We start from the raw sequence: 18,671 nt of genomic DNA, 5'->3' as shown, positions 1-18,671 counted from the left end.
TTCTCTGGGATTGCTGTGTTCCTGTGGATGAATACATTAGAACCCTGTCCTAGGGCTTTTACTATTCAATATTTTCTTACATGACGTGGATGACAGAGTAGAGAAATGGCCCACACAATCTGAAGATGGCATGATGCTGGGAGGGGTTGCAGGATCTTTGGAAGGAAGGGTTCAAATTCAAAATGATCTTGATAAACTGGAGAACTGGTCTGAAATCAGGAAGTTAAAATTCACTAAACACAATCGCAAAGTACTAGTCCAAGGAAGGAAACATCAAATAACCCCTCAAAAAGTGAATAACTGACTGCAATACTGCAGAAAGTGATTTGGAGGTTATAGTAGACCACAGATTAAGCTGTGACACTGTTGTGAAAAAGGGGAGTGTCATTCTGAATTGAATTAACGGGAAAGCCATAGGTAGGAAATGGGGGGTGATCTTCCTGCTCTACTTAGCACTGCTGAGGCCTCTCTGGGAGTGCTGTGTCCAGTTTTGGGCATCACCCTTTGAGAAGTATGCAGACAGATTGGCGAGTCCAGAGGGGGAGCAACGAAGATAACGAAAGGTTGAGAAAACATGAGCCATGAGGACACGTTGAAAGAATGAGGCATGTTTTAGACTAAAGAACAGAAGACTGGGGTGGGGGGCAGGTCCTGATGAAGTCTTCAAATATTTGCAAGATTGTTTGTCAAGTGTTGCACTTCTCCACTAAGAGGAGGACTAGACATAATCATCTCAGATTGCAAGAGAGATTCAGATTAAATATCAGGAACGCTTTCTAACTTTCATGGGAATTGAACAGTGGAACATGGTACTGACATCTGAAAGCGAAGGGTTAGGTACAATCATACCTGCTTTGGTGTGCTGGGATAGATTTCTTGAGGTGTCTTCCAACCAGACATTTCTACTTTTCTGTGTTTTTTTTTTTTTAGGCTTCCGACATAAAAAATGTTTAACCCTGGAAAAGGCTGTTTAACTTCCTCCTTAGTTACCAATGGATTGAAGAGTAGTTCATCCTCTTCACATAATATGATACCTCCTGCTTTTATGCAACATCAGAAATCTTTATTGAATATTTCTGCCTTTTCTGCATCATTGTTAACAATTTTGTCATCTTCCTTTGCAGTGTAATTCCATCATTGTTAGGGTGTATATTGACTGTTATCTAATTCCAGTGCTTTCTTTATGTTATCTATTCCTTTTCTGTTTATAATTAATATCTGTGCTTAGCCAATGAACCATGATGGGCCTTTAACCAAAGTCTTCATTGACTTTCTAGCACACGTTATGCCCCGGCTGGTTGAAGGGCTCACTGCCTGCTCAGGACGTGTGGAGATAAGAGATGGAGAATTATGGGCCACAGTCTGTGATGAGCACTTTGATCTCAAAGTTGCTGGCGTCATCTGTACTGAACTGCAGTGTGGAATGGTTCTGTCTGTCCGAGGGGGAGCTCACTTCGGAGAAGGACGTGGACCAGTCTGGGCTGAAGCATTCCAGTGTGAAGGAACTGAGTCCCACCACGCGTACTGTCCCAGAGTGTCACACGGCAGCCAGACATGCTCACACAGAAATGATGTCGGAGTCATATGCTCACGTAAGGATTCAGTCCTAAGTGTTTAAAATCCCAGGGTGTGTAGTTGGGGTTAGGACGCAGCAGTAACATGATCACACTCTGTAGGGAGCTGTGATAATAAGTTGGCATCAGCTTATAAAATGCCAATGATCCAAGACAATCAGAGAAGGGACAAATCTCCCTGAGGAGAGTTGCCAACTGTCTAATGGCACAAACTCAAACTGGTTTTGCCCATCCCCACCCTGCCCCTTCTTGGAGGCCATTACCCCCATTCACGCCAACCCCCTGCCTCCGTGCTCACTCTCAACCCCCCTCACTGGGGCAAAGGGCTGAGGTGCAGGAGGGGGGTGCAGCCTCTGGGAGGGAGTTTGGGCATGAGAGGGGCTCCAGGGTGAGCCTGGGACAGGGGTGGGGGGGGCAGGAAGGAGTGTTTGGAGTTGGCACTGGGAGGGAATTTGGATGCAGCAGGAGGGGCAGGTGTGGAGTCTCGGAAGGGGTCGGGGTGCAGGAGGAGGCTGAGGGCTGGGGCAGGGGTTGGGGGTGGGAGGGTTGTGAAATCTGGGAGGATATTTGGGTGGGAGCTCTTGTCTGGGGCAGTGGATTGGTGTGTGGGAGGGGATGTCACTTACCTCAGATAGCTCCCAAAAGCAACAGCACATCCCTATGGCAGCAGCTCCTGACAGGGGTGGAGGGCAGGAAGCTCCGGGCCACGGGAACTGTGGAGTCAGCACTTGGTGCAGAGTGGCATTCAGAGACTACTTCCCCTGCCAGGAGCTACCAGGACAGTGCCGGATGCCTCTGGGAGTGAGAGCAAAGGGAGGGCAGGAAGCTACCTTAGCCCTGTGGTACTGCCATACGGGGAGTGTCCACAATGCCTGGTTTGGCAGCGGTATCCTCCAGGAGCCAGCACCTGGTTCCTGGAGCCTCTCAGCCAAACCCTGACCCATTTGTTATAAAATAGCTCAAGGCTTCATCTCTCTAAACCCTTCTCCCTTCTCCCCTGGGCTCACAGGGTTCCGGCTGGTGAACGGCAGCACAGCCTGCTCCGGGAGGGTGGAGATCCAGGAGTTTGGTGCCTGGGGAACCCTCTGTGACTCGCGCTGGGATCTATCAGATGCCAACGTTCTCTGTCGTCAGCTCGACTGCGGATTCGCTGTGTCGGTGCCAGGAGGAGGGCACTTTGGGAAGGGAACCGGCCCTGTCTGGGCAGACACATTTCACTGTGAAGGGACTGAACCCCATTTGGGGCATTGCCCTGTCACTGCCCTGGGGGCCTCTCCGTGCTCACATGACAATGATGCCGGTGTGGTTTGCTCAGGTAAGTGCAGGAGCAATGTTGGATTAGTGACACCTGCCCTCAGTGTGTGATACTGCCCCAGAGCAGGGGCAACACATTCTCCTGTGGGTTAGATAAATATTCCCAATTCCATGTCCCCATCCTTCTCCAAATCACTGCTACAGCAATTAGAGGGGGAGCTACTAGAGACTCCCAGCTGGCGGCTGCTTCACACTTTCCACTTTCTGTAAAATAGTCTTGACACCTTCTTGAAAAGATTTCATCGCGGAATGGAGGAGACCTGGGAGATCATGTAGCCCAGCCCCCTCACTGACTGCAGCAGGCTTTGCTGTTTGGAAGGGGAGCAGTGCTGGTGCCAGGGAGGGGCCTTTCCCTCATGAGTTTACTAGACATAGGAAAATCAAGTGGCTATTTAAATAATCGTCCCTTCATTTACATCAAAATGGCTGCCGCGCTGTGCCAATCAGCTGATTGTCGGCACAGCGCGGTAGTCTAGACGGGATCTGCCGACCCCAGAACCCTTTGTCGTCAGATCCTTTATTCCTCATGAAACAAGTCTTACAGGATCTGACGACAAACGGTTCTGGGGTGGGCTGATCCCCGTCTAGACTACTGTGCTGTGCCGACAATAAGCTGATCAGCACAGCACAGTGCCATTTTGATGTAAATGCAGCGGCGATTATTTAAATCATTGCTTCATTTTTCTATGTCTAGTAAACTCATCTACATGGATCCGTCGACGGAGCGATGTAGTCTAGACACACCCATAGAAGACAGGCCTAACCCTAACCCTAACCCAGACCAACAATCTGTAGGAATGCCCTCACCCACTCATGTATAGGATCTGCTCACAAAGCCCTGTGTAACGCTCAGTTTGTTACAATTCTTACAGCACCTTCCACTTATAACTAAACAAAAAAATATCTGCTAACAGAGTTTGTTCCCTATAACTCTGTGATACATTCTTATTACTTGTTATATCTTCTTACTTAGAAAGAGTATATAATTTCATGTGCTCTATTCGTGGCCCAATGTGGCTGGGGCAGCCCTCATTGGAAAAGCCAAGGACAGGGCAGACTGCAAAAAGGAGAACGGATATTCCCCAAACTGGTTGGTAACACTGAAATTAAATTCACTAACCAGTCACAAACTGTGTTCTGATCCCCACAGTGGTTATTATGAAAAGGTATGTCTACTCTTGCTCCCTACTTCAAAGTAGGGAGGTAAATGAAGCATGCCGAAGTTGCAAATCAAGCCTGGGATTTAAATATCCTGCAATTGATTTGCATGTTGCCGGCCAGTCGCCATTTTAGAAATTCACCAGCCTGCGGCAGTAAACGGGAGTCCAATTTAAAGCCCTAACTCGAATTATCTGGTATTTCTCCTGCAGTGAGGTTTACCATCTAATTCGAATTAGGGGCTCTAAATCAGACTCCCGTTTCACTGCTGCCTGTAGACGCGAGCAGTTACTCCGGGCTAGTGAATTTCTAAAATGGCCGGGAACATGCAAATCAAGCGCAGGATATTTAAATCCTGGGCTTGATTTGCAACTTCAGGCACAGGAAAGTGGTCCTTTAGGGCAGGAGAGCTGCCAGCCTGGCCACCCAGGAGCAGGTGTGCATGAAAATCAAGGTGGTCCACTGAGACCCCCGACCCTGAGCCCTGAGCTTACAATGGCCGTCCTGGGTCAGACCAAAGGTCCATCTAGCCCAGTAGCCTGTCTGCCGACAGCGGCCAACCCTAGGGACCCTGGAGGGGATGGACCGAAGACAGTGACCAAGCCATTTGTCTCGTGCCATCCCTCTCCAGCCTTCCACAATCCTTGGGCAGGGACACCACTCCTACCCCCTGGCTAAGACCACTCCATGGACCCAACCTCCATGACTTGATCTCACTTCCCTTTCAACTCTGTTCTAGTTCTAGCCTTCACAGCCTCCTGCAGCAAGGAGTTCCACAGGTTAACTATTTGCTTTGGGAAGAACAACAACTTTCTCTTACTAGTTTCAAGCCTGCTACCCATTCCTTTCCTTTGCTGTCCTCTAGTCCTTCTTTATGGGAACTCAGGAAGAACTTTTCTGAATGCACCCTCTCCACCCAACCCCTGCTTTTAGAGACCTCTATCCTGTCCCCCCTCCGTCTCCTCTTTTCTAAGCTGAACAGTCCCAGTCTCTGTAGCCTCTCTTCATCTGGGACCTGTTCCCAACCCTGATCATGTTAGTTGCCCTCCCCTCTCCCAGCCTTTCTCTTCCCCTCTCCCACCTCCTTTTCCCAGTCTCCCCCAGTTTTGTTCAAGAAAGACAGAGTCAATGTTGGAAGAAACGTTATCTTTATTTTGTACATCAATAAGAAGGGGGCCTAGGGAAGGGTAAGTGGAAGGAGGTGAGGGGGGAATGGGGTACGAGCCCCTGATGGGGAGGACTGGGCTGGCTTTGCGGGTTTCTGGGGGTGGAAACTCTCCTGCAGCCCCCCGATTGCCCCCTCTCTCCAGATGGCAGCCTGCGGCAAGTGCAGCCGGTCTGATGGCCGAGTGGTGTGATGTGCCCAGTGTGGGCACTCCGGGCACTCCAAGCCAGGACTGGTTTTCAAGCAGGGCACCCCTGAGAACTGTCTGTCCGGGGTGGGGGTCGGGTCCCTTTAAGCGCAGCCCTCGGCTAGCCTGAGACAGCAGCTCCACGCTCTAAGTCCTCCTCTGATGCCCTGCCGGCACTGCTTCCGGCCATCCTTAAGCCCTGTTCAGGGTCCACTCAATGTGGACATGCTAGTTCGAATTAGCAAAACGCTAATTTGAACTAGTTTTTAGTTCTAGACGCGTTAGTTCGAATTAGCTTAGTTCGAATTAACTAATTCGAACTAAGTTAGTTCGAATTAGCGCTGTAGTGTAGATGTACCCTAAGTTATTTCTAGTCTACAGCAGTGAATGATACTCAGTGTGTTTCCTGTCTGCTAGGCCCAGGTCTCTCTGGGGCGCTGCAGCTGCTGAGTGGAGATGGCCGGTGCGACGGCAGAGTGGAGATTTCCCTCCGAGGTGTGTGGAGCCGGGTGCTGGATGACCAGTGGGACATGAACGATGCCAGCGTGGTCTGCAGGCAGCTCCAGTGCGGAGCAGCTGAGAGAGCTTATAACCCCCCTTCGTCTGAGCGAGAGACGGGGCCCGTGGGGATGAGAAGGGTCCAGTGTGCAGGGAACGAGACTCGTCTGACCAGCTGTGACAACTGCACGTCTGAGCCGGCCCAGGCAGGAATTGCCGAGGACGTCGGTGTCGTTTGCTCGGGTGAGTCGTTTCCCGATCTCACACACGTGCTCTGGGCAGCAGGGCGACAAGCACTAACCGCTGGGATCTGTCCCACAGGGAGCAGGCGGATCAGGCTGGCGAATGGGCCGGGTCGCTGTGCCGGGAGAGTGGAGATTTATTACAATGGCACCTGGGGGACAGTCTGTGACGATTCCTGGGACCTGCCAGACGCCGATGTCGTTTGCAAACAGCTGGGATGTGGACGCGCCATCAATGCAACTGTCTCTGCTCATTACGGGCAAGGGTCCGGGCAGATCTGGCTGGACGATGTGAAGTGCTCTGGGAACGAATCCGATCTCTGGGCCTGTCCTTTCGCACCCTGGGGCCAGCACAACTGCAGACACAAGGAGGACGCGGGAGTTCTCTGCTCAGGTCTGGTCTGGGAGCGCTCCCGGGAGCCTGGTTACCAGGGGATGTGAGGAGACAGCTGGGAATGGTAGAAACTCTCTCACTGTCTCTGTGTCTCTCCAACCTACCTACTGGGATCATGATTAGAAAGTCTCCATTTCCCATGAGTTCTCGTTGCATTTGTGTCCCCTGGGCTGGCAGGGCGGTCACAGCTATCGCTGGACTATCTGTGCGTGTAACGACCATTAAGGGGGCACTTTCCAGACATGCTCCCTGTGTTTTTAATGGGCATGTGGGGGCCAGACGAGTCTCTGATTCTTGCAATGACTCTTGCAGGCACTGGCCTGTGCAGAACAATGCCTGGGGCTGGTCATGGTTATGGGGTTTTCACTCTTCTCACCCCAGTTACGTTCGGAATCAGACCATTCAAATTACACGTCTGTGCGTTTCTTCTAGAGTTCACAGACCTGCGGCTGGTGAGTGGCAGTGACTGTGCCGGGCGGCTGGAGGTTTTCTACAATGGGACGTGGGGCAGCGTCTGCGCCAATCAGATGTCTACAGTTACTGCATCAATCATCTGCAAGCAGCTGAACTGTGGTGACGGAGGGTATATTGAGTCTGGCCCTGTGTATGGAGAAGGTTCTGGTCCCACATGGCTGGACCGTGTTACATGCCGTGAGCAGCACAGCTCCCTTTGGCAGTGCCCCTCCAGCCCGTGGGAACAGCAGTCGTGTGATAACCGTGCGGAAGAGACCCACATCTCTTGCACTGGTAATTCTGACACGCTCCATGCTGACACGCACCCTCTGCAAGTCTGACACAAGGGAAGGGCCTGGGAGCAGTTTTGCACGTCTTCACTTTTCAGCACGGACACTTCCACACTCACAGCGCCTGGTGAAGTGGGTTTGAGTTTAGTTTCAGCAGGGACAGGCGTCGTTTCACCGACCGTCCCAGGAATGAGAATAGGGCCCGTGGGAAAGCAGCAGGGTTAGTTAGTTGAAGGTGCTGGGTGGCAGAGCAGTCACCTAGGGGAGCCCACAGATAACTTTGTGGGAGTCTATATGGCCTCCCGTGTGGGGTGAACAATCAGAGACGGGCCCAGTGCCAGTGACCAGGAACTGGCAGTTTTGGGGAGTGGTTAGAACAGGAGCGGGGAGACAGAACTGGAGACATGAGTCACGGGCAGATTGAGAGGCCAGAGCCAGTCGGAAGTCAGGAACTGGAGCCAAGGGGTAGGACTGAGTTACCTGGAGCAAGGCCAGAGGGGGTGAAAGGGCAGGGCTGGGAAGGAGGCGGGAGCATGAAGTTTTGCAACTGTGAGCACTTGTTGAATGGCTGCTGTGGATGCTAGACTTGCCCCTTCCCACCCATCAGGCAGGATGGTCAGTAAGGACCCTACTACAGGCCAGCCGTAGGTTGCCTGGAGACAGGCTCTGCTTCCTGCCAGCCAGGCTGTGAGCAGGCCCCAAGCAGGTGTCTGGGGCTACATCTAGACTGCAGGCTCCCAAAAAACAGCATCTGCACACCAAATGTGATTGCTATGGGCAGAGTGGCCACCAGGGCACCTGTGCTTTGTCCTCTTTCCTCTTCGTTCAAAAGAACTCCCTCTTCCCTGTCCATGCATGCATTGTCCCGAAAGAACTCTTTAGGAAAAAGGCTCCTTCCTCATATAATGAGGATTACCAATGCCAGAAAAACCCCTCTGTTCAATTTTTTTCGAAAGAACGTAATAGCACTGTGGATGTAACGCAAGTGTTGTTGGAAAAACTGACTTTTTTACAAAAAATCTCTGCAGTGTAGATATACCTTGTGTCTGTGGACAAGTGTGGAGATAGCTTGTTTGTTTCAGATCTACAGTCCCATGATGGCCCCAGTTCTGACCCCTCTCTTTCTTTTCCCCGCATCCCCTAGATAACCTGGGTGAATTCCAGCTGGCAATTGGCTTCTAACTTCCAACGTTGGAAGGGGCAGGAGTGACCGTCCGTGGGAAGGCTGGAACAGGCTCAGACATCCACCAACAGTCACGCCAGCTGGGAGCTGCTTAGAGATTTTAACAGCTGAGGGAGGGAAGCGGCTGAGTAACAAATCCATTAGCTAGGAAAAAACTAGAGAGCAGATTTAAGTTTATAAACTTGCTGATCATGGGGGGTTTAACGTTCAGATCCACACTGATTACTCCTATATCACTCGTGCTCCTCAGTCTGTTCACTGCATCCTTTGCTTTCTGCAGGGAAAAAGGAGAAATCGGCTGAGTGCCCGAACTCGATGAACTGCACAGGTATCTCTGCCTCTCCCTGTCTCCTCTTGCTCCCTGAGGGTTCCCCGCTGTGCCAGTAACATGGGAGGTTTCTGCATTTCCAGACCGGAACAAGCTGCGCCTCGTGGGAGGAGAGGGCAATTGCTCGGGCCGAGTGGAGGTTTGGTACCGTGGCTCCTGGGGCACAGTCTGTGATGACTCCTGGGACCTGGCAGACGCTAATGTGGTGTGTAAACAACTGGGCTGTGGAGCGGCCGTGTCTGCCCCGGGCGAGGCTGCATTCGGCGAGGGGACTGGACCCATCTGGGTGGAGATGCTGGATTGCAGAGGGACAGAGTCATCCCTCTGGCACTGTCGGGCCAAGCCCTGGGGTGACAGCAACTGTGGCCATAAGGAAGATGCTGCTGTGAGTTGCTCAGGTGAGTGGCAGCCGACGTCTCTGCGACATGCTGTGAGGTTCAGGGAGGAGGATGGACCCAACTGCCCCCCTTGCTCACGGATTGACCCCTCCCATCTCCTGTGCGCTGGAGCATCATGGCTGCTGTGGGTGGAACCTTTGTGGGTCGGGCTGGCTCAGGCATCGGCCCAGGGAGCTGCAGGGTCCATCACAGGCCCCAGGGTGCAAGTGCTGGTTTGTTACCAGTGTCTCAGCACAGGAGCACCTGGGCCCTAACTCCCCGGCGTGCAGGCACCGCGCCGCTGGGGGCATTTGTGGGAAAGAGAACAGGTGATGTCTGGACACCCCGGGGACTTGCTCCCCCAGGCAACAAGCACATTCCCCTGCCCTGCCGCCAGACTCCAACTCTGCTTCCTTTCCCTACGCAGGTGTGACAGTGACAGCAGGTCCACTGGCTGGAGCAGGTAACACCCCACCTCTTCCCGCAGGAGTCGCAGCGCCCGGGGGCCAGGGCTCCAGGGGGGAGCTGCAGTTGCAGCCTGAGGCCCACGGCTCCTGCTCAGGCCTGAAAAATTGAAGAACAGTAGGGGTCCAGGTGTAAGGCACAGTGCTGGCCTGTCAGTGCCTTCCTGTGGGCCTCCCCTCTCCCCAGGGCTGGGGTGATGAACTGAGGTGTCTGGGACCCAGCAGCTGCAGCTGGAAAGAAGAAAGCAGTGAGCTGAGACCAACCCAGACATGGAGGCAGCTCACTCTCACTGACCCGTCTCTCCCTGTGGCCTGTTCCTTTCCATCCAGCTCCCTCGCGCCGCCCTGTGACCGACAGTGGGAGATTCATGGTGCCCGTGGTCGTCTGCATTATCCTGGGGGCCCTGCTCTGCCTGGTCTTAATCATCCTGGGTGCGCAGGTGCGAAGTGCCAGGGCCCAGCGCAGAGGTGGGTCCTGATGGGCGTCACTGTGTGAAACGCCCCTGCAGCAGCAGAGGAGGCGATGGCAGTGGAGGGTGGGGAGTTGGCAGGGCCGTGAGGGGCCATAGGGCTAGAATAGCAGGGGGAGATGCAGCAGAGGGAAAGGGGCACGGACTGTAATGAAATACTAAACTGTGTTCTGTTGTTCAGTATAAATTGTGTAGCTTTTTATTTTAGTGCCCCTCAGTCATAGCTGTCAGGCCAGTAAGGGAGCTCATTGTGAACACATCTGGCATGTAGCTGTCTGGGAAGGAAGCTCAAAAGCTAATTTATATCTGGTACAGAAACCTCCCCTCCTAAAACAGCCCTGCAGCCTACCCTGTAGAAGTTGTACATGGGATGGTGCTTGAAGTTCAGTAGTGCTAGAGGAGAAGAAAACCAGAAGGAAAACAACAGCAGCAGTTGCCGACAGAAGAAATAGTAACAAAGATATGAACAGGAATAGAAAGCAACAAAGGTTGCAGAATCTCATCAACATCCCTCTCATAAATGCCCTACAGAACTTCAGCTTTGACAAATCTTCCCAACTGAGAGATGAGAAAGCAGCAATTTGCAGGATCTCAGATTGCTACAAAACTCCCAAAGGACACTAAAGCTATGCAGGAATGCTCTTTAGTCAGTCCTGTGCAGAAGTAGGTAGACCATATCTTTAAATACTTTGATTTTCCTGAAGATAATCACAATGATAACTTGGGCAAACACCCAACCCCTCTACAAGTTGTTAGCATAATCACTAAGGCAAGAGAGACAACGCCCAAGCTAAGAGGGACAAATTCTAGCCATAAGTAAAAGCGTTACAGCATAAATGAAGAAGATGTGGACAAATTCACATCCCAAGAGACATGGAATATCCAGCCAAAAACTCGCAGTATAATAAATGCAGGAAACATGGTTATTTTCCTATTGTTTGCCACATTAAAGAAATCCGGAACTTGATTCACATGACAGACAATCAAGAGTCATTGTTTCTGGGGTTGATCATGTGTGAAGATACAGAGCTGTCTGGGGAGTGAAACGAAACATTCAGAGAAATGCTCTTGACTTAAAAATTGATTCAGGAGCAGATGTCGATTTACAAGAACCATGGCAGCTCTGACTCACCCTGACGGCATTCTGAATTGCATGAGCCAGTTCACCCCAGAAACACGTGGAAGGACAAAAACTTTGCATTCAGAGGACATGTGATCGAAGATCAAACACCAGCCACAGTGACCATTGTGACAAAGGTAGAAAAATGAAAGAGGAAAAGTGACAGAGGATTAATGCCAGTGAAATAGCCAGTGTAGCAAACCCCAAAGGGACATAGACCCGTTACCTGGGCATTGAAACCTAGACTGGACAGAGCAGGGGGAGTGTACGGGAGGGACAAGGCATTGGCAGCAGGACAGGGAGGGGGACTGGAATGCTGAAAGGAGATCCAGCAAAAATCAATTCAAGAGACATTTCAGACCCACGCTGTGTACCTGAGAAAGAAGAACCAACAGAGCAAACCCTGCAGCTGGCAGGTACAGAACAAGACAGCAATAATACCCGTGATTTCCAAAGGGGCTGCAGCCAGGCCCTGTCACCAGTGGCTAGCCAGGTGACCAAGTTGTTGCATTGGGTCAAGTAACCAGAAAAGCAACATGACTGGGAAACACTTAATAGGCCGGTGCACGCTGAACTACAAAGGCATCACGACAAGAGGGTGGGACCAGTCTCTTCCCCAGGGAGGGGCGCTGATCTGGGCTGGACAGAAGACTGTGGGGCATGTGAGAGGAGGAGCAGGTCCAATGGGCCAAGGGAGGCTCAGGACCCCTGGTGCTGCTGTAGTGGCTGGACCCCGGGTTGCAGGACTTTGGGCAGAAAGCTTTTTATGTATCCTGCTGGAGCAGGTTGTGGAAGGGCTAGGGAGAGACATGACTGGTAAATCCTGCCTGCTCGGCCCCCCAGGGATCTGTGCGGGACAGTCCAGGGGACAGTCTCTGAGAGACATGGGCTTTCTGCGAGCCGCATGCTGCATGGGAGCAGAGCGGGGGCTGCAGCTTGTGCGGGGCTCTGGGCAGGGCTCAGGGGAATGATACAAAAGGATTGAGGAGATTACAGCTCTTGTCATAACAGTAACAGGCTGAGATTCCATTGAGGAAAGTGCAAGGAAGTCGATGGGAGGGAAAGAGCCTGAACAGAGAGATTTGGAGGCGAGGAGTGGGGATAACGAGGAAGGAGAAAGTCTTGAAAGGAGCTTGGATGAGAGAGGCCAGAGAGATCAGACAGTTCTACCAACGCTGGGCACTCGGGGTGTGCTTGCCCTGCAGTCAGAGGTGTGATTGCACCTGCAGACACACCTGAGCTAGCACTCACTAAGCGAGGTAGCAGCCGGCTGGTGTAACAGTGGCAGTGTCGCTGTGTTGCACTTGGCGATGACGTGGGCTGGCCTCTGGAGTGGGCACTCAGGGTCCTGGGTGTGTCTGTGCGAGCAAGGCCGGGGTGTGCTGCAGTGTCCGCTGGGGCAGCTACGTCCTACCCAGACCCAAGCTAGCTGAGGTGTGTTTACTGGTGCTGCAATCACACCTCCGGACAGCAGTGAGTACTGGCCCCCTGCAGACAGCACTTCCCATTGCCAAGGCGCTGCACACGTGAGCCGGCTGTTTCCCACACATGCTCTGGCAGTACAGGCACAAGTGCCACTTTGTCAGTAGATAAAGGCCCCAGGCTGGAAAGCAGTGAATTTGGGTGGTACTGGGAGGGAGGGGGAGGGGGTGCATTCATCAAGGGACTAGTCAGGCTGAATATCAAGAGCAGGTTAATGCCAGTGAAACAGCCAATGGAATAAACACCGAAGGGACAGAGACCCCGTCACCTGGGCATTGAAATCTCGACTGGACAGAGCAGGAGGAATGTGCCACGGGGATTAGTCCTGCATTGGCACTGGGGCTGGGAGGAGACGGGAGGGGGACTGGATGGTCTCATAGGGTTTCCCAGCTCTGGGTTCTCTGACCCTGTGCAAACCTGGCCCTTTGTTTCCAGGCTCCAGAAGATCCTCGGACCCTTTCTCTGAGGCGGTGTACGAGGAGATTGACTATGACCTGATGAGGAAGGTGCAGCTGTTCGGTCGCTCAGGTCTGTGCACGTCATTTCTAGCAGGGACAAACCACCAGGCCCTTTGCAGGCTGAAGCCCTGACCCAGAGCTAAATAACCTCAGACTTCAGCCCTGTGAGTCTGGGATGGCTGATGGCCCTGGCTCTGTGGGGAGACCAGCAGTGACTGGACTCAAACGCAGGCGATTCCTCCCCAGCAGAGCCTGCTCACCTGCTCTCGGGACAGCCCGTCCCTTGTGTCAAGCATGGAGCCTGGGGGGGGGGGGGGAACACTAGTTATGGGCTGGGAACGTGTCCTTCTGATCCTGCCTTTCTGACTCAGTGCCTGTCAGTCAGGAGGATGCTACTCTGGTTAGCACCGTGTGAGGCTCTCTAAGCACGGCCAGTGCCTCTCCCCCAAGCTGAGACCCTCCCGGGCCTCTTTGCTAATGGGGAGGTTGGTCTTAGCCGGAGTGGGGAACCGTTTTGTGTCAGGGCACACAAGTGAGAAGCAGGGGAGAGGCTAGAGTACCAGGTCAGGCTCCCCAAGCTGGGGGTGGGGAGTGGAGGGGGGTGCTCTGAGCTTTAGGAGCCAGAATCAGGCTAGCCGGGGAACACTTCCCGGCCTTGGGTTCCCCCGAGCAGTGCAGGGGGAGCTATTAGCTCACCAAAGGGGCAGTCAGATGACAGGGAGTGAACAACTGTCCCCAGCTAGTGCCAAGGGTCCCAAGGCGACCAGTGGAAGGCAGCAGGCCCATGATAAAGGACTCGTTCAGCCCTTCCCTCGTCTCATGGGCGGTAGGGGTGTCCCAGCATTTTCCCAATGTCACTCAATCCAGGCCAAAGCCACAGTTCCTGTGACAAACGGGTGTCACTCTTGGAAAGTCTGCACCAGCCTCTTACCGCTCAGAGTCCCTGTGAATTCAGCATCTTCTCTGGAAGGAGCAACACAGCGAGACCATAAATCCTGCTCCAGGACCTGGCTCTGTCGGCCACTGGCCAGCGCAGCTGCTCTCACTGTGGTAACATCCTGCTTCCCGTCCCTCCAGGCTCCTATTCAGATGAGTCCATGAGGAAGCTGCCGTATTACACCGGGGACAGCGAGGGGGAAAACGATGCTGGATCAGAGCAAGGTAACAGGGGAAAGGGATAGACCAGAGACGGGCCCCGCCTCTGTGAGGGGAATTGAATTTACACCTATTTCTCTCCCAGCTTCAGATGGAAACGTGTGATCAATCCTGCCCCCTTCTCTGTGTGGCTCATGGTGCTCTCCCCAGGGGAGGAGCTGCAGGGAACTGGGCAGGGAAATATTTACCTGGCATGAAAGACTCTGAGGTTCATAGCTGGTCTCTGCCACTAACCCGGCCCTGATCTGTGCCATGTGATCTTAGCTGCCTCACGAGCTTTGCTCCCTCTCGCCTCCGTGGCATGAGCATGGAGCCCAAGTCACAGTCTAGCCTCTGTGAGCAAATCAGGGGGGTTCACAACTGTCAGTGCTGGTGCAGCAGCCGGGATCTTCCAGTGAGCCCGTGGTTAGCTCAGTACCAGCACAGACCCTGCTCCCAGCGAGGGGCATGCCAGGGTGAGTATTGGGTGCAGCGGTGCAGGGCTGCGCCCTGGTTATTTGGGAGGAAATGAAGCTGGCAGAATCCCTGTCTCACAGGTTGTCCATGATGCTCCCTTTTCTCCGGGATTCCCCTGGGATTTCTCTTACAGAGCCCATGAGAGACAGGCCAAACTCCAAGGCAACTGATCCTTAACAGAGCCCTAAAGCCGGCTAGAGAAAGGGGCATGTTCAGGAGCTGCTCAGTGTGGGGCTTGCTCTTACAGAGGGAGCTTTCCTTGTAGGGTCCCAGCTGGATTACGATAACGTGGAGGAACCAGCATCGAGCAACATTCCTCAGATTCTTGGCAGTCAAGGTGAGCAGTGAATCTACCTCCTGAAGCCAACCTCCCCCTTGGCTACTGCTGCTCCCCCCGCCTTTCATTTTCTAGTCTGCCCTTTCGTCCTGAGCTCAGGGCCGGGAGGAATTAAACAGCCAGGCTACGTCTACACTGGCATGAATTTCCGAAAATGCTTTTAACGGAAAAGTTTTCCGTTAAAATTTTTTTCAGAAATGCGCGTCTAGATTGGCAGGACACTTTTCCGGAAAAGCGTCCATGGCCAATCTAGAAGCGCTTTTCCACAAAAAAGCCCCGATCGTCATTTTCGCTACTGTGCTGTCTACACTGGCCCTTTTCCGGAACAGTTTTCCGGAAAAAGACTTTTGCCCGAATGGGAGCAGCATAGTTTTTCCGGAAAAGCACTGATGATTTTACATTAGATTGTCAGTGCTTTTCTGGAAATTCAAGCGGCCAGTGTAGACAGCTGGCAAGTTTTTCCAGAAAGGTGGCTGATTTTCCAGAATAACTTGCTAGTGTAGACACAGCCCCAGGATATAGCCAGACAGGGGCATTTCACAATTACAATCATCCCCCCATTGTTTGCTTAAGGTTCCGTGTTCTTGTCATTTTTCTTTTTGCTGTTTGCTTACACTCCAACAGCCTCCTTTGGTTTTTTGGGGGGGTTTTGGTGCCGGGGGGGGGGGGGGAGTTAGCTCTGTAGTTTTTGGTTTTCAGTTCTCTGCAGTCTGGCAGGATAATGTCAAAAGCTAAACTGTGCCATAAGCATCAATACACACAACTCCCTCATTCTCCACACCTGAACGTAGCTCATTTTGCTATTCAGTGTGCAGTCTCATCTCATTCCCATTCATTCCCCTCTTTATTTCAGAGGTCCCTGCTCTCCCTGGAGGTGCCCCAGGGGATGGCTATGATGATGCCAGAGAAGCTTCTGATGCTGAAGATAATCCTGGTTCTAGACCAAATGGCCAGGAAGTCACGGGGGCCCATGGGGACAGTGACAGGGCCAGGTGTTCACAGTCAGGTGAGCAGGGAGGTGCAATGTTGCTGATTCTTAGTTCCTGGAGTTTAACTTAAAGATTCAGAAACCAGAGACTTACAAAGAAATCACACTTCTTTAAAAGAACCCTCCTCGTTTTGTAGGGTGAATCTACACTGCATCGCTATTCCAGAATAATGGCCGTTATTTGGGAAAAACAATAGTGCATCCGCACAGCAATTGCGTTATATTGAAATAACGGGGGGGAGGAGGGGGTTCTGATGTTGGTAAATCTCATTTCAGGAGGAATGACCCCTCTTCCAAAAAAGCTCTTTTAGAAGATGGGGGGGGGGGGGATGGATGCTCCACTGCTGCGATGTCAACATAGCCCCTCCCCGGGGCCATTCCAAGTTATTTCTCCCCAGTGCCTCCTTGGGCTCTACATCAAGATAGCGCGTCCACATTGGGGGAACCTGACTTGGACTGATTTTGAGGCTTCCCTGTAGTGTGGACTCTCTATTTTGAACTAAGCTATTTCAGGAGATCTCTTCCAGAATAGATGTTTCGAAACTAACCTTGCAGTTCAGAAGTCCTCTCAGACAAACTCAGTGTATTTGGGGCCTTGGGGCTGACTGTGGAACACCTGGGGGTGGTGATGCTGGAAATGTCTGTATTTCCCAGTGATTGCGCCTGTGGAACCGTCTCTAGCTGGTAATGGGGCTGTTGCCTCAAGAAAGCAACTCTGGCCAAAGCAAGTTCTGTGAGGAGTCTCTTCTCCCTGGTTGTGTCTACACTGGCATGAATTTCCAGAAAAGCTTAAAACAGAATAGTTTTCGTTATAAGTATTTCCGGAAAAGGAGCGTCTACATTGGCAGGATGCTTTTCCGGAAAAGCCCATTTTCATGACCGGGGCTTTTTTCTGGAAAAGACTACTGGGCTGTCTACACTGGCCCTTTTCCGGAACAGTGTTCCGGAATAAGGACTTATGCCCGAGCAGGAGCAGAATAGTTTTTCCGGAATAGCGGCTGATTTTGTACAGTAGAGCATCATTGCTTTTCCGGAAATTCAAGGGCCAGTGTAGACAGCTCGCAGCTTATTCCGGAAAAGCGGCTGATTTTCCGGAATAAGTGGCCCAGTGTAAACACAGCCCCTGTGAGAAGGTTTCCTAGACAAGGCCCCTGATCCTACACACACTGGATCCTGTCCCTCACTCTGCCACATGAATGGCATCGCTAACCCCAGTCCAGATCAGCAAAGCTACACACGACCAGGCAGGCTGGGGCCAGAGAGCCCTTCCCCAAACAAGGTGTCGGTGCCCTGTATGGTAACGGGAAGGACAGGGCCCTGATGTGGGCTGGTTACGGGCTTGGCCTTGGGTTTGAGATCAGTCCCCTCAGGATGGAAATGTCCCTGGGGCCACAGGCTCAGAGATGGGCTCAGGGCCGAGATCCTACTCAGCCCCTCAGAGGAAATGGGGCCAGGTGAAATGTGCCTGTCTTTGGTCTGGGAGGGACTCATGTGTGAAGGGCCCTGGGTGGGCAGGTGAGATCTGCAACATGCAGGCACCTCCCCTGGGCTGGTCCCATCCTGCTCCAGCCCCCAGGTCACGGCTGGTGTTGGTCTCTTGGGGACTCTATGAGCTGCCAGGGGATCCAGCAGCCCCCAGTGGGAACTGTCCCCCGCTCACTGCCAGCCCCCCACTTCTCTGCCCCAGGCAGGTCTCAGCACAGAGACTCTGCCCCACGTGCTCCCTGTGTGGGTCAGAGAGAGACAGCGCATCACTCTTGTCAGGGGCCCACTCAGCGGAAGGGGGGGTCACTCCCCGCTTGCGCTGTGTTGCCCACCCGTTCTGTGAGTGCGCAGGGGACGGGGGGAGGGACACACTGGCTGTAACTGGCCCCCCTTGCTACTTTCAGCCTGGAGTCTGCGCTCGCCCAGACGCGAAGGGGCCTCTGGGGTGCAGAGCGACGCCCCGGCCCCGGCTCCTGGTGACGCGGGCTATGACGATGTTGGAGACGGTGTCTCTGGAACAGCCACATAGGAACAGCTGAGCCCAGAGCAAAGCTCCTCTGAGGATATAGCTGCTGTAGGATTAGACGCTGCCTCCCCCGCACGTTCATGGGCCAACGGGCGTCAGACAGACCCTGCCTGGAACTGCTTCAATCCGCTTTTTATAGCAATTTTGTATAATCCAAGGAGCAGAGCGACTGAGCAGGGTCTGTGATTTCCTCTGTAACTTCCCATCGCTCAGCGTCGCGGGGCCTTTGCTGCCTTTTTCTTCCTAACACGGCTCCACTGGGAACTTTTGCCCTTTCTCATTAAAGCCTTTTGGAAGGTCTGTTGCTTCCCTTGGTCTGGGTAATTGGCGTGAGCAGGTTGTGGGGAAGCTGCTCTCGTGTCCCCTGCTCGACGTGAGCTGCCTTGGCGGGGACAAATGCTGGGGAGGGCGTGGGAGCTGCTCTGCTTTCATTGGATGCTGATCCCCTCCTGGCTGGGCTGCTCACTCCCATCTGCCATCAGCTTCCGGCGTCCTGCACTCTGGTTTGGGGGCTTGGCCTGAACGTCATGGCTGGGTGCAGGGTGCTGCCCAGAAATGACTCTGCTC

General features: G+C 53.0%; 1 protein-coding gene across 1 annotated transcript in view; it reads left to right on the top strand.

Annotated features, from left to right (window-relative positions):
- LOC142830148 (antigen WC1.1-like) overlaps positions 1 to 18,404 on the top strand; it is a 42,397-nt gene extending 23,993 nt beyond the window's left edge. Inside the window, exons 2-14 of the mRNA XM_089771781.1 lie at positions 2,579 to 2,889; positions 5,816 to 6,139; positions 6,218 to 6,532; positions 6,965 to 7,320; positions 8,747 to 8,786; positions 8,870 to 9,184; positions 9,591 to 9,626; positions 9,958 to 10,095; positions 13,135 to 13,227; positions 14,235 to 14,318; positions 15,034 to 15,105; positions 15,959 to 16,111; positions 17,983 to 18,404. Coding sequence (XP_089627907.1) covers positions 2,579 to 2,889; positions 5,816 to 6,139; positions 6,218 to 6,532; positions 6,965 to 7,320; positions 8,747 to 8,786; positions 8,870 to 9,184; positions 9,591 to 9,626; positions 9,958 to 10,095; positions 13,135 to 13,227; positions 14,235 to 14,318; positions 15,034 to 15,105; positions 15,959 to 16,111; positions 17,983 to 18,107 — 2,362 coding nt within the window. The 3' untranslated portion in view covers positions 18,108 to 18,404. The remainder of the gene's footprint in view (positions 1 to 2,578; positions 2,890 to 5,815; positions 6,140 to 6,217; positions 6,533 to 6,964; positions 7,321 to 8,746; positions 8,787 to 8,869; positions 9,185 to 9,590; positions 9,627 to 9,957; positions 10,096 to 13,134; positions 13,228 to 14,234; positions 14,319 to 15,033; positions 15,106 to 15,958; positions 16,112 to 17,982) is intronic.
- The last annotated feature ends 267 nt before the right edge of the window (positions 18,405 to 18,671 follow it).

The sequence above is a fragment of the Pelodiscus sinensis genome, chromosome 1, assembly GCF_052426305.1.
Source record: "Pelodiscus sinensis isolate ZL-2025 chromosome 1, ASM5242630v1, whole genome shotgun sequence".
NCBI lineage: Eukaryota > Metazoa > Chordata > Testudines > Trionychidae > Pelodiscus > Pelodiscus sinensis.
Note: the sequence above shows the minus strand (reverse complement) of the source record. Positions and strands in the feature narration are given on the sequence as shown.